Here is a 12,591-nt window from a genome sequence, read left to right on the forward strand (position 1 = left end):
TTAAATTCAGTGATAGTGAAGGAAACACAATCATTCATTTGAAACACAGTTACTGACTCATAAACCCACTGAACGATCTGATCTAAGACTTTGATTAAAGAGAGTACAAAGAGAAAGTGATATAATTTTTAGATTATATATATACACACACACACACCGCTGTGCCATAACATGCTGAACAACGCCTTCAATACTTTAGATACACAAGAAAAAAAGTTTAATAAATGCTGAGATGTTAATTTATATATCTTTAGAGTCATACATCTCTCAGCAAAGGACATTATATAGTGAAGAGTCATCCTCATCTTATTTAATGTTAAAGTGATTTTTCAATTTGTCTGCAGGTCCTTTACTTCCTGTTTAGCCTTTATGTCGAGTGACACACACACACACACACACACACACACACACACACACTCAAAAAACGTTGCTTTACAACCAATCAAATTACATACTTTTGATCAAATTCTGATTTTTAGTGCAGTAAACCACTATAGCAGCTGTGTATTTGACACGCATAAACCTGCTTCTGCTCAGCTTATTCCATTTGGACATACGCCCTACTAAACCAGACCAGATTACTTAGAAACCTTTTCAATACCATCTCTCTTATATTTCTATCACTCACCTGTGAGTATCAGGTGTGTCCACAAGGGTCTCTGAAAGACTCAGTATTCTGCTGTTTAAAGTGGTTGGTCTTTTCAGGAGTCCATATGTTTGCTCACCAAGTTAGTTTCACTTTCACTTTCTCTGAGTCTCTCACTGAACTACAGTGATGTCAGAGCTCTGCCTGTATTTAAAGATTTGAATGTGTCCCTGTATTCGGGGTGTTAGTTCATGTGTAGCTATTGGGACTGATGTTTCTGTCAACTCATGAAGAAGATATTTCAGCAGACTTTTGTGAAGAGTTTCCAGGTAAATCTAGCAACAAAATGATTAAATAGGCAACAGAACGCCGCGTTGAACGCCAGCTCTGGTGGCTCTACTGTGCCATTACATGCTCAACAACACGCCTTCAATACTGTAAATACACAGGAAAATGTTTCATAAATGCTGAGTTGTAACATAATGAATTTAATGAAATTAATGATGCCTAAGACACTCTGAAAACGAAAATTCGCAAGATCAGTACAAAGGTGTTTTTGAAAGCACAGTGTTCAGTCACTTAGATCTACTGAGCTATATTTTTTACATTTTCAGCTGTTTAATTAAACAAGTAACTTTACAGTCATTACTGATTAGCTTAATTCTAGGTTTAATATATAAGGATATTAATAAAATTAACTACTATAAAATATTAAATTGTCTCAAATGGACAGACACACTCAGCTGCAAGTGCTATTGGTTAGAAAATGAAGGCATTAATACATTAATAGCATCTCATGTGATTTCCTGACCAGCAGACCTCAAGTGGTGAAAGTAGGCCAGTACACCTCTGACTCCATCACCCTGAACGTAGGAGCCCCACAGGGCTGTGTCCTGAGTCTCTTGTACATTCTTGCTAATCTTAATACATATCAAGTCTACAGTATACGGTCCTGCACATTTTATTTTATTCCTTACCTTTCCATACCATATTTCGGAAGTTCGGAAGACAGGGTTCACATCATCCAAACGAACCAAACTGTGATAAGAAGAAACTGCATAAATCAGTTCACACAGATGACCTCTGAACCCCAGTGATGTAAACACCATCTCCACCAATCAGCACACAGATCCACAGATCTCAGAATCTGCCGGTGGGCTCAGAAAAACAAAATGATCAAAGGGAAAACAAGATTATTTTTCTGACCCCACTGCCAGCTATTTGTTCTTGTTTAAGTCATTTTCCTTCTCAAGTAAATACATCTTGATTAAAGAATGTCTAAATATTCGTACTAAAAAAAACAAGACAAATATACTAAGAAATAAATTTTTGCCGTGCAATCCCAGAAGACCAATTACCGCAATTGTTCAGGGCTTGATGATTATTATTAGCAGCTGATGAGGATATTTATGAATAAAGAAGATTAACAGATGCAAATTTCACTTATATATTGCTGATAAAACACCTTAATAATAAGGTGGATAAAATAGTAACTGATGAGATTATTCCAGTAAACTCTCAGCTATAACAGAACACAGTCTGTAATAAAATGCAGATATTTTCCAAACCCATTCTTGTGGAATATTTTGTGTTGAAATAAGCCTTAAAGGGACAGTTCACTCAAAAATTAAATGTATTTATTTATTTTTCCTCAATACTATGAAATCTAAGTATTTGGCTACCACGATTCTTTAAAACATATTCTTTGTGTTCAGCAGAAGAAAGGAACTTTTAGAACAACTTTTAAATTATGACGATGAAAATTTTTGGGTGAACTGTTCCTTTAAGAAATGGAATAGAAAGGTAACAACATATTTTTTGTCATTTTTTCATTGTGTTCTTTTATTATATTTTCCAGTTTCAAATGTGAAAAGAGGCATTCATTTTTCTTAATTAAATACGTAAAGCAAATTTATATTTACATAATTTCATTAAACTATAATCAATAACTAGATAAGTATAATTAACAAAGCCAGAAGTTTAAACTGCAAAAAAAAAGAAAGAAAACAAAATAAAAATAAATACAGAAAAAAGCCAAAAAATTAATACATGGCATTAAATTCAGCATTTTTATTATTATAAAAAAAAAAAAAAAAAAAAAACATGTATTTACAGGTCGCTCTCGAGGGAGCTGAAAGGCATGTAGTATTCGTACTCTCTCATCATCCAGCTTTTTTTTTTTGTCATTTAAACACTTATATTTTTTCAAGTTGTTATAATGATTGGTTTTGTAAAGTTCACAACAGGTGCAAAAGAGCACATCCACAAGCGCTCCTCAACACCATCCTTATTTCTCAAACCTTTATATTTCTCCATGAAGTGTTGATGTGAACCGTACATCAGCTCGGGCCGACAGAAGCGTCTCAGCAGCAGCAGCAGCAGCAGCAGCAAAAAGGTCAAAGTTTACCGTCTCTAGTTCATCGTACTCGCGTCGTTCAGAGCTGCAACCAAACACCAGAATACTGCAGCTCTGAAAGGGGCGATGTGCATTTTTTTTTGTTTTTCTGTCATAAAAAATGTAGAAAAAAATTATCTCGGAACACTCCACTAGAACTAAAAAAAATCCAAAATCGAAAAAAAAATAAAAAATAAAAGAAACAAAAAAACAATCCAATCGTCTTCATTATAGCAACACACACACGATCAGCCGCTCCACGCAAAACCACATCAGCGCCGATGAATATATAAGAATATATTCGGAATCGGAAGGAAAAATAGAACTCTGAGCAGCATTCCGTCAGCAGGAAGTGACATCATAAATGAGTGATGATGTCATCGACGTCCCTCTCCATGGGGGCGGGAGCAGGAAACAGGAAGTAGCAATGCTAACGGCCAAAAATCTATAAACTGAGCAGATATATATATAAACGACTTGTCTTCCTCTAATACTTTATTGAGTTTCGGTTTAACAGTAAAAAAAAAACATTTGCAAACAGTAAGGCAAAACAAAAAGTAGAAGTACGTTGAAAATCTCCCAAATCTTTAATTCATTCTTTCTTTTCTCTCCAAAAATAGTTTTTCCTTGCCCCTTTATCACATCAATCATCTCTGCAGTGGGTGTGGCCTAAGCTCTAGCTGTTGTCTGATTCGTCCTCGGCCTCGCGCAGCCAGGTGAAGAAGGCAGGGACAGATTTGAGGGCCACGCCCTTCCCTTGCTGCTCGGCGGGATCTTTGCTGGACTCCCAGCGATAAAAGCCATCCTCTTTGATGACTTCCTCATCGTATAAGACATCGAAGAACATGCGCAGAAGATCTGCAGAGATAAGAGGACCAATGTTAGTGATGAATGAGGAGCACGGCTGCACTCACATACACACCCACCCACATACATGCTCACACTCTCTCACACACTCACTCACTCTCACTCACACACTCACTCACTCTCACTCACACACTCACTCACTCACACACACAGACTTCACACACTCACACACACTTACTCTCTTACACAGACTCACTCACTCACACACATACCCCTCTCACACACACTCACTCTCTCACACACTTACTCTCTCACTCAGACTTACTCACTCACTCACTCACTCACACACACACACACCCCTCTCACTCACTCACTGACACTCACACACACTCACTCTCTTTCACACACACACTCTCTATTTCACACACTCACACAGACTCACTCACTCACTCACACACACACACACACACACCCCTCTCACTCACTCACTGACACTCACACACACTCACTCTCTTTCACACACACACTCTCTATTTCACACACTCACACAGACTCACTCACTCACTCACACACACACACACACACACACACATTTTCTCACTCACTCTCACACTCACTCACACACTCACTCTTTCACACACACACACACACACACACACACACACTCACACTCTCTCACTCACTCACTCACACACACACACACACACACACATTTTCTCACTCACTCTCACACTCACTCACACACTCACTCTTTCACACACACACACACACACACACACACACACACACACACACACACACACTCACACTCTCTCACTCACTCTCTCACGCACTCACTCACTCTCCCACGCACTCTCACTATCTCACTCACACTCTCTCTCACACACACACACTCACACTCTTCGCTCACTCACTCACACTCTCTTTCACACACTCACAGACTCACTCACTCACACACACAAACACACACACTTTCACACTCACTCTCTCACACTCTCACACTTTCACACACTCTCTCACTCACACACTCACTCTTTCACACACTCACTCTTTCACACACACACACACTCTCTCACTATCTCTCACACACTCACTCTCTAACACACAAACACTCACTCACACACAGACTCACACACTGTTCACTCACTCTCTCACACTCACTCACTCACACACACACACACATACCCCTCTCACTCACTCACTGACACTCTCTCACACACACTCATAATCACTCACTCTCACACACACTCACTCTCTATTTCACACACTCACACAGACTCACTCACTCACTCATTCACTCACACACACACACTCTCTCCACACACACTCACACTTTTCACTCACACACACACACTCTCTCACTCTCTCACACACTCACTCGGTGGCTGCTCCATCTGCACCATCAGACTCTGTAAGGCGTAGAGCGCCTGCAGCTCCTTCTGCTCGTCTTTAATGTAGCGCTGCAGCAGCTCGGCCCTCTGGGTCATTTCTTTAGTCTCTACTTTATATGGATTCACACCTTGACAATCACAGGATGCAAACAACATTAAAGCCAACATGACTTTTACTTTTTGACATTAATATACAGAAAACATCTCTCTTCTGCTGATGCAGGGATTGCGAGTCAGTTTACCTGAAGTCTGTCTGTTTGTATGTTCAGGGTTCTCTAATATTAGACGTCACATGACAAGCAGGTAAACAAATAATTATCATATCTTATTGTAAGTGTTTTAATTTGGATTGTTTTTAATTATATTATTATATTTATTTATATAAAGTTTCTAATTATACTTTTTAATTAATTATTAATTATACTTAATACAACCAAATATTACATTAATAAGCTTTTCAACAATTTACAAACCCCCTGCAGTTTCCACAGGACCCCCCCCAGTTATTTAAAAAAATTTTTTTACAATTATTACTATATATATATATTCATAATAAATAATTATTCTATTTATTTTTAAACAAACCTCCTGTAGTTCCTGCAAGAACTCCAGTTAATTAAAAAACTATATATTTTACAATTATTAATTATAATATATTTATATCAACTATAAAAAATTACATTATAAACTTTTCAACAGCTTAAAAAACCCCTGCATTTCCCCTATTATTTAAAATACATTTAAATTTAATTATTTATTATAATATTAATATATGCATTATAAATAATTCTTTATTATTATAAACATATTTTTCAATGTTTTTAATTTAATTTTATACAAAGTTCCAGTCATTTTCTGGTTACATTTTTTAATTGAATGTTTTTCTTTGAATGTTTTTTTTAGTATATAAAGTTAAACTACATGACAATCAAAACTGTTTCCTTGGCCATTAGCTGTTTTTATTAATATTTTATGACAGTTTACACACAATCAGACCCTGATATACAGAACTGAGCTCCACCTCACATTATTCCCGCTGAATGATGTGTGTTAATCCTGTTTGGAGTGATTAGAGGAGGATGAAGAGACTCACAGATGATGGCAGACTGACAGACAGCGGTCATCAGCGGCCGGATAAACGTGTGCGATGATGTTTGCTGCTCGTCCAGATTGGCCTGCAGAGAGAGAGAGAGAGAGGTCAAAGGTCACTGAGGTGAAACCAACAACTATTTATTTACTCTCGCTCATGCACTCACACCTGCTCAAGTTCATGCTCACACACTCGATCATGCACTTGCACACACACACTCACGTTCTTGCTCACGCATTCCCACACTCGATCACACACACACACACACACACACACACACACACACACACTCTGTACCTCCACCCAGTCAAAGATCCTCTGGTTTTCTGCTTTCTCCTGCAGGAGTCGCTCAAGCTCTCTAGAAATATCTTCTGGACTCAGAGTCACTTTACTGCTCTTCCTCACACACTCCTCACCCAGAGTGAACTCCACTCCCTGCACACACACACACACACACACCACACACACACTCATTACATAAGGGATTATCAATCATACAGTTTAGCATCATAATGCAAGAATGCAGCCGTTGATCACTCTGCTGCCGTCACGACTGAATTCATCACAACCTCTTCAGTGACAAATTTATTAGCATCCTGGTCTTCAGGAAGGAAGTCTTTCCATCTCAGCGCCGCGTCTCTCCACATCGCTCCCACCTTCTTCTGACTCTGAGACAGGAAACAGTTCAGAACGGATGCTTTCAGGACTTTAAAATGAAAAGTGCTTCACTTTCAGTCGTTAAAGCACACAATTTTAATTCTGGCAGGAAACCGCAGGGAAGCTTTTCTTCCGTTGATAAAAATAGTGTTATTAACTCTTTGTCAATGTAAAGATTCCTAAACTATCCAGATTGAATCCTACCATGGCTTTACAGAGCAGCTTGAGGATCTCCACCAGCAGAACTCCAGCCTTCCCAAGAGGCAGCAGTGGTTTAGACAGCTCCCTGTGAAGAGGTCAGAGGTCATTTACTGCTTGATTTGTGTGTGGCTGTATTGGGTTTGCAGGCGCACCTGAAGAGCGGCCCCATGGGAATCCCTCCCTCGTGCATCATGGGAGTGATGAGCTCAGCCAGATAGAGCCAGACGTGAGGAATATCGATCTCCATGTCCTCCGCCAGCTCCAGCACCTCCAGCAGCCTGCGCCGCATCAGCAGTACATTCATTACACAGAGCACAAATACAATTAAAATATTTCTAAAACTTCTAAAATAAAAATTGTATAATATATATATATATATTATACAATTTTTTATTTTTTTCTTAAAATAAATTTGAGATTAAATTAAAAACCATGACAAATAAAATAAAAAAACTTCTAAAATAATAATAAAAAATTATAATAATAATTTTTATTTATATATATATATATATGTGTGTGTGTGTGTGTGTGTGTGTGTGTGTGTGTGTGTGTGTGTATATATATATATATATATATATATATATATATATATATATAAAGCCATGAAAACATTATTCTTAAAATGTGAAATAAAATAAAATGTAATTAAAAATGGGACAAATAAAACAAAATTAAAAGGACAAATAAAAAGGATAAAAAATGTCATGCTAAAAATAGCATTTCTAAACCTTTGGAAAATAAAAATATATAAAACCATAAAAACATTTATCTTAATATATATATAGTTATTATAGTTAACTAGAAACCATAAAAACATTAAACATTATTGTTACTTGAAATAATGTGAACTGAAAAATAAATTGAGGGATAAAATAAATATGATAAAAAAATTGTGTGTTTGACCTATTTTTAAACAATTATATTATTATATATATATATATATATATATATATATATATTATATATATATATATTCCTAATTTTAAATATTTTTTATAAAACGTATTTTATTAACACACACAAAAAAATTTACAATGAACTCAAATCATATTATATAAACCATAAAAAAAGACAGAAGATACATTTTAAAAAATAGAATCAAAATATCAACAAAAACTAAAATGTATCAATCGATGATAAATAAAATAAAATAAATACATAAAAAATGACCGAAACAAAAGTTAACAGAAACTACACAGACATTCAAACACACACACTATGGAGACGTGTCTCACCCTTTGTAGTACTGTTGTGTGGACAGTGTGTGTGTTTTGAGGAGCTGGTGAAACAGTAAACCCATGTGTTCTCTAGCGATGGTGCTGCGCTCCAGAGTCGACTCGACTCCCGTCCGAACGAACACAGACAGAGACGAGCAGCTCAGCTCACCGATGCACTGCAGCGCCTCCTGCAGGAGCGGAGGAGAACCACACGTCACAAACAGACCACACTGTGAGTGTGTGTGTGTGTGTGTGTGTGTGTGTGTGTACCTTCATGTCATTGATGTGCAGATACTCCTCGATGATGACAGTGGACTTCTTCTCCATCTCCTCCTCCCGTCAGCGCAGGTTTGGAGGAAACAGGTGGAGGATTGGGAACAGATTCTCTCTTCACTGCTTACAAATTAAACAACACAACAACAAAACCTGTCAAAGATGTCATCAGTGTGTGTTTGTTCCATCTGCACGATGCACAAACAGTAATAATGCACAAGTCAATTATATTGCAATGACAGAAACTTGTTTATACTGTAATATGTATAGTAACCAATGTTGCAATTTTGTATATTAATAATCATATTTATATTAAATTTTGCTATTTATTTTCAATTTAGCTATTTTTTGCAAACTGGTATTCGTGAGGGAAATACAGTGGTTGATGAAAAGATAATTAATTATATAATAAAGACAACATTTTTAAAAACAATATAAAATATATATATATATATATATATATATATATAATAAGTAATAAAAACTAATGTAATATTAACATGAATAATTAATAATAATAATTTAATAATATAAAAATATTCAAGATTTAAAAATCTTAATAAAAAAAAAAAAATAAGTAACAAAAAATAATGCAATATTAATATTAATGAATAATATTATAATGATGATAAACTGAGGGAAAAGAAAAAAAGGTAAAAATTAATTAAAAAATATTATTTTTTAAAACAAAAGAAACTATATTATACTATAGCAATATTTATATTAATAAATAATATAATAATAACAACAAAAAATTAAAACATGTGACCGATGTCCTGATTTTCAGAAATCTTTTTGGATTTTGATTTGATTGAACAGATTTCTGAAAAACCGACTGATGCCAAGAACTGATCTTAAGATTGTTCAAGTAAAAATAACTCCTCCTAAATAGAGAAACTATTAAATAAATCATGCATAAAATGACCTCCAAATGAAATCAAAATAACCCTGAACTGCACAATGCTTTGGGTCACTAAACCCGTGACCTCTGACCTCTGACCCCAGGTTCACTGTACCGCGTTCTCGCTCTCTCTCGCTGGAAACACGCTGCAGCATCTCAGCGGGACGATGCTCTCGCTCGCGGTTCCTCTCCTCCTTCTCACGGCTGAAGCTGCGCTGGCCGACCGCGGGACGTTTCCGGTCCATCCGGTCAGATCCGCGGTCATCACGCCGATCGTAGCGGTCAGCGACCCGGTCGAAACGATCGCTACGCTCCCGACTGGAACTGCTCCTGAGAAACACACACAGCGACAAAAAAAACGCCACGACGCTGTTATTTTATCAACATTACAGTTTTTGTTTATATTTTGAATGTGTTTTATACGTGACCCTGGAGCACTAAACCAGAGTAAATTTCTTGAAAAATTTGATTTCTACATCATCTGAAAGCTGCATAAATCATATTCAATTTTTCAATTTGTCTGAGATACAACTATTTGAAAATACCTGTGAGGAAGCCTCCGGTCAGAGTTGATGTTGGAGGATGATGATGATGATGATGATGAAGAGGAGGCAGGCTGCTGAAGTGCTGAAAAGCGGTTTAAAGTGCTGGTACGACCAGAGTCCTGGGCTGGAAAACACATGTAAACAGAGCTCAGAGTCTGTTCCTGAGCACAACACAATCAGACGCGTGACACACTCACTGCTGTCGCTGGATTTGGCTCCGGAGCCTCCGCTGCTGCCTTTGCCCCAACTGCCCCACGAGCCTTTACCTCCGGGGGCAAGAAGCTGATTACTGAAGTCCAGAGCGGCCGGCTGCACGACACACACACAGCAGCAGTGTTCAGTGAAAGACAGATTATTAAACAGATACAATTCAAAAAAAAAAAAAAAATTCAAAAAAAAAAATTCAAAAAAAAAAAACAAAATTCAAAAAAAAAAAAAAAAATTAAGTGAAATAAAATAAGATGTAGTATAAAAAAATAAATAAAATCATAACTCTCACATTAAAAATAAAATCTAAACTTTAAACAACAACAAAAAAACTGCAATAAAAATAAATGCTATATAGACATGAATAAAAAATGCAGTAAAAATTACATAAACCCAACATAATCCCTAATACTTAAAAACCGATTCAAAATTAAGGGACTTTGTGAGTCGACGAAAAGCAAAAGATGAATTAAATAAAAAAATAAACAAAATATTTAATAAGATGTCAGAGAACTGTGAAAGTGCTAGTGTTATTAAATTACTGAAATAAATAAAATAATAAATAAAATAATATTCATAATCTTAAAAAACTGCAAAGTAAAGAAGTAAATTTTAAAACATTTACCATCTTTAAGTTGAAAAAGAAATTAAACCCCACTCAATTATAATTTTGTATAATATATAATTCAAATAATTTAAACATTAACAATATAACACTTATATAAATAATATAAAAACTATTTTAACTTAAAAACTAGCAGCAGAAATGTTTAAAAAGTTTAGGTTGCTGCACTTGAACCGAACTAAAACTAGAAACTATTAATTTTTTTTTTTTTAATCAAAAACTATTAAAAATGACCAAAGCACACCGATATTTCAAAGAAAGAAATTAAACTGAAATTCAAATAAAACAGAAAGAATAAAAATATATGTTGATTAAAATATAAATAACACCACGTTAACACTCACATTTATATAATAACATTATAGTAAAAGTTTGTATGAATATAATACTTGCTACAGTAAATCCACTAACAGTTGAAAAACAGTGGATGGAAAAACTTCTTATTGTTTATTCATAGATCAGAGTTTGAATAATAATCAATAATGAATGCACTGGAGCTGAATCAGACCTTGGTGATCTTGCTGAGGCGCGTCGGGTCGATGGGTCGGTTCTTGGTGGAGATGGGAACCGTGTTCCAGCCGTCATCAGGGCCTGGTTGCCTCGGGGACCGGGTGTGTGGGGGCCTCCCCAGGGCCCCATCCCCCCTCCCCCTCCTCCTCCTCCTCCTCCTCCTCCCCGGCTGTCCTTCTTGGACAGGAGCTGCTGCTGAACTTTGACCTGCTCTCGGTGCTCCTCTAGCTCCGCCTCCTTGTGGATCTGCTCGATGGTCTTGGGCCCCAGATCTCCTCTCCGAGGGACCCAGTTATTCTGAGGGATGCAGAGAGAACGAGCTCATTTACGAGCTACATTTACTATTATTATAATCTAAAAAAAAAACTTGAAATGAAGTGAAAAAATGTGTAATCTTAAGATATAAAAATTTTGAAAGAAATCTCTTCTGCTCAGTGAGGTTGCATTTATTTGATCAAAAATACAGTAAAAATTGTTTAATAATATTATAATATAAAAAGAAATTTAATAACTTGAAACTAAGTAAAGTATTTTTGGAATCTTAAGATAAAAAAAAAAAAAGAAAATTAAAAGAAAAGTCTCTTTTGCTCACTGAGGTTGCATTTATTTGATAAAAAAATACAGTAAAAATAGTTTAATATTATTATAATCCCAAAAAATGAAATAACTTGAAATTAAATAAAACAATTGTGGAATCTTAAGATTAAAAAAAAAAAAAAAAAGAATTATCTTCTGCTCACTGAAGTTGCATTTATTTGATCAAAAATACAGTAAAAATAGTGAAATATTTTTAGAATTTAAATATCTGTTTTCTGTGTGAATGTTACATTTATTTTGTGATGCTCCGCTTTATTTTCAGCATCATTACTCCTTCAGTGTCACATGATCTTCAGAAATCGTTTATAATGTTACAGAATATTTATATTTCTAATAAATGCTGTTCTTTTGAACTTTCAGTTCATCTGTGAATCTTGAAAAATAAAATGCATCACAGTTTCCACAGAAATATTGTGCGGCACAACTGTGTTCAACACTGATAATAATCAGAAATGTTTCTTGAGCAGTTAATCATCATATTATTCTGATTTCTGAAGATCATGTGACACTGAAGACTGGAGGAATGATGCTAAAAATACAGCGGAGCATCACAGAAATAAATTACACTTTAACACAGATTCACACAGAA

The 12,591-nt window shown here is 35.7% G+C and overlaps 2 protein-coding genes across 2 annotated transcripts in view; both read right to left on the reverse strand.

Moving 5' to 3' along the window:
- Positions 1–712, reverse strand: part of LOC113086770 (eukaryotic translation initiation factor 4 gamma 1-like) — a 21,141-nt gene extending 20,429 nt beyond the window's left edge. The window contains exon 1 of the mRNA XM_026255491.1: positions 629–712. The gene's annotated coding sequence lies outside the window, so the exon portion shown is untranslated. The remainder of the gene's footprint in view (positions 1–628) is intronic.
- A 1,969-nt stretch (positions 713–2,681) lies between these two features.
- On the reverse strand, positions 2,682–11,702 carry LOC113086771 (eukaryotic translation initiation factor 4 gamma 1-like; the record flags this gene model as incomplete). Its single annotated transcript, XM_026255492.1, is given in 15 exon segments — positions 2,682–3,839; positions 5,167–5,307; positions 6,273–6,354; positions 6,567–6,704; positions 6,839–6,937; positions 7,131–7,212; positions 7,280–7,405; positions 8,363–8,532; positions 8,615–8,680; positions 8,682–8,737; positions 9,634–9,848; positions 10,064–10,187; positions 10,261–10,372; positions 11,404–11,574; positions 11,613–11,702. Coding segments are annotated over 15 exon segments (1,854 nt in total), but the record flags the coding sequence as incomplete, so codon positions are not given.
- Between the last annotated feature and the right edge of the window lie 889 nt (positions 11,703–12,591).

This window comes from Carassius auratus, unplaced genomic scaffold, assembly GCF_003368295.1.
Source record: "Carassius auratus strain Wakin unplaced genomic scaffold, ASM336829v1 scaf_tig00044014, whole genome shotgun sequence".
Classification (NCBI taxonomy): Eukaryota; Metazoa; Chordata; class Actinopteri; order Cypriniformes; family Cyprinidae; genus Carassius; species Carassius auratus.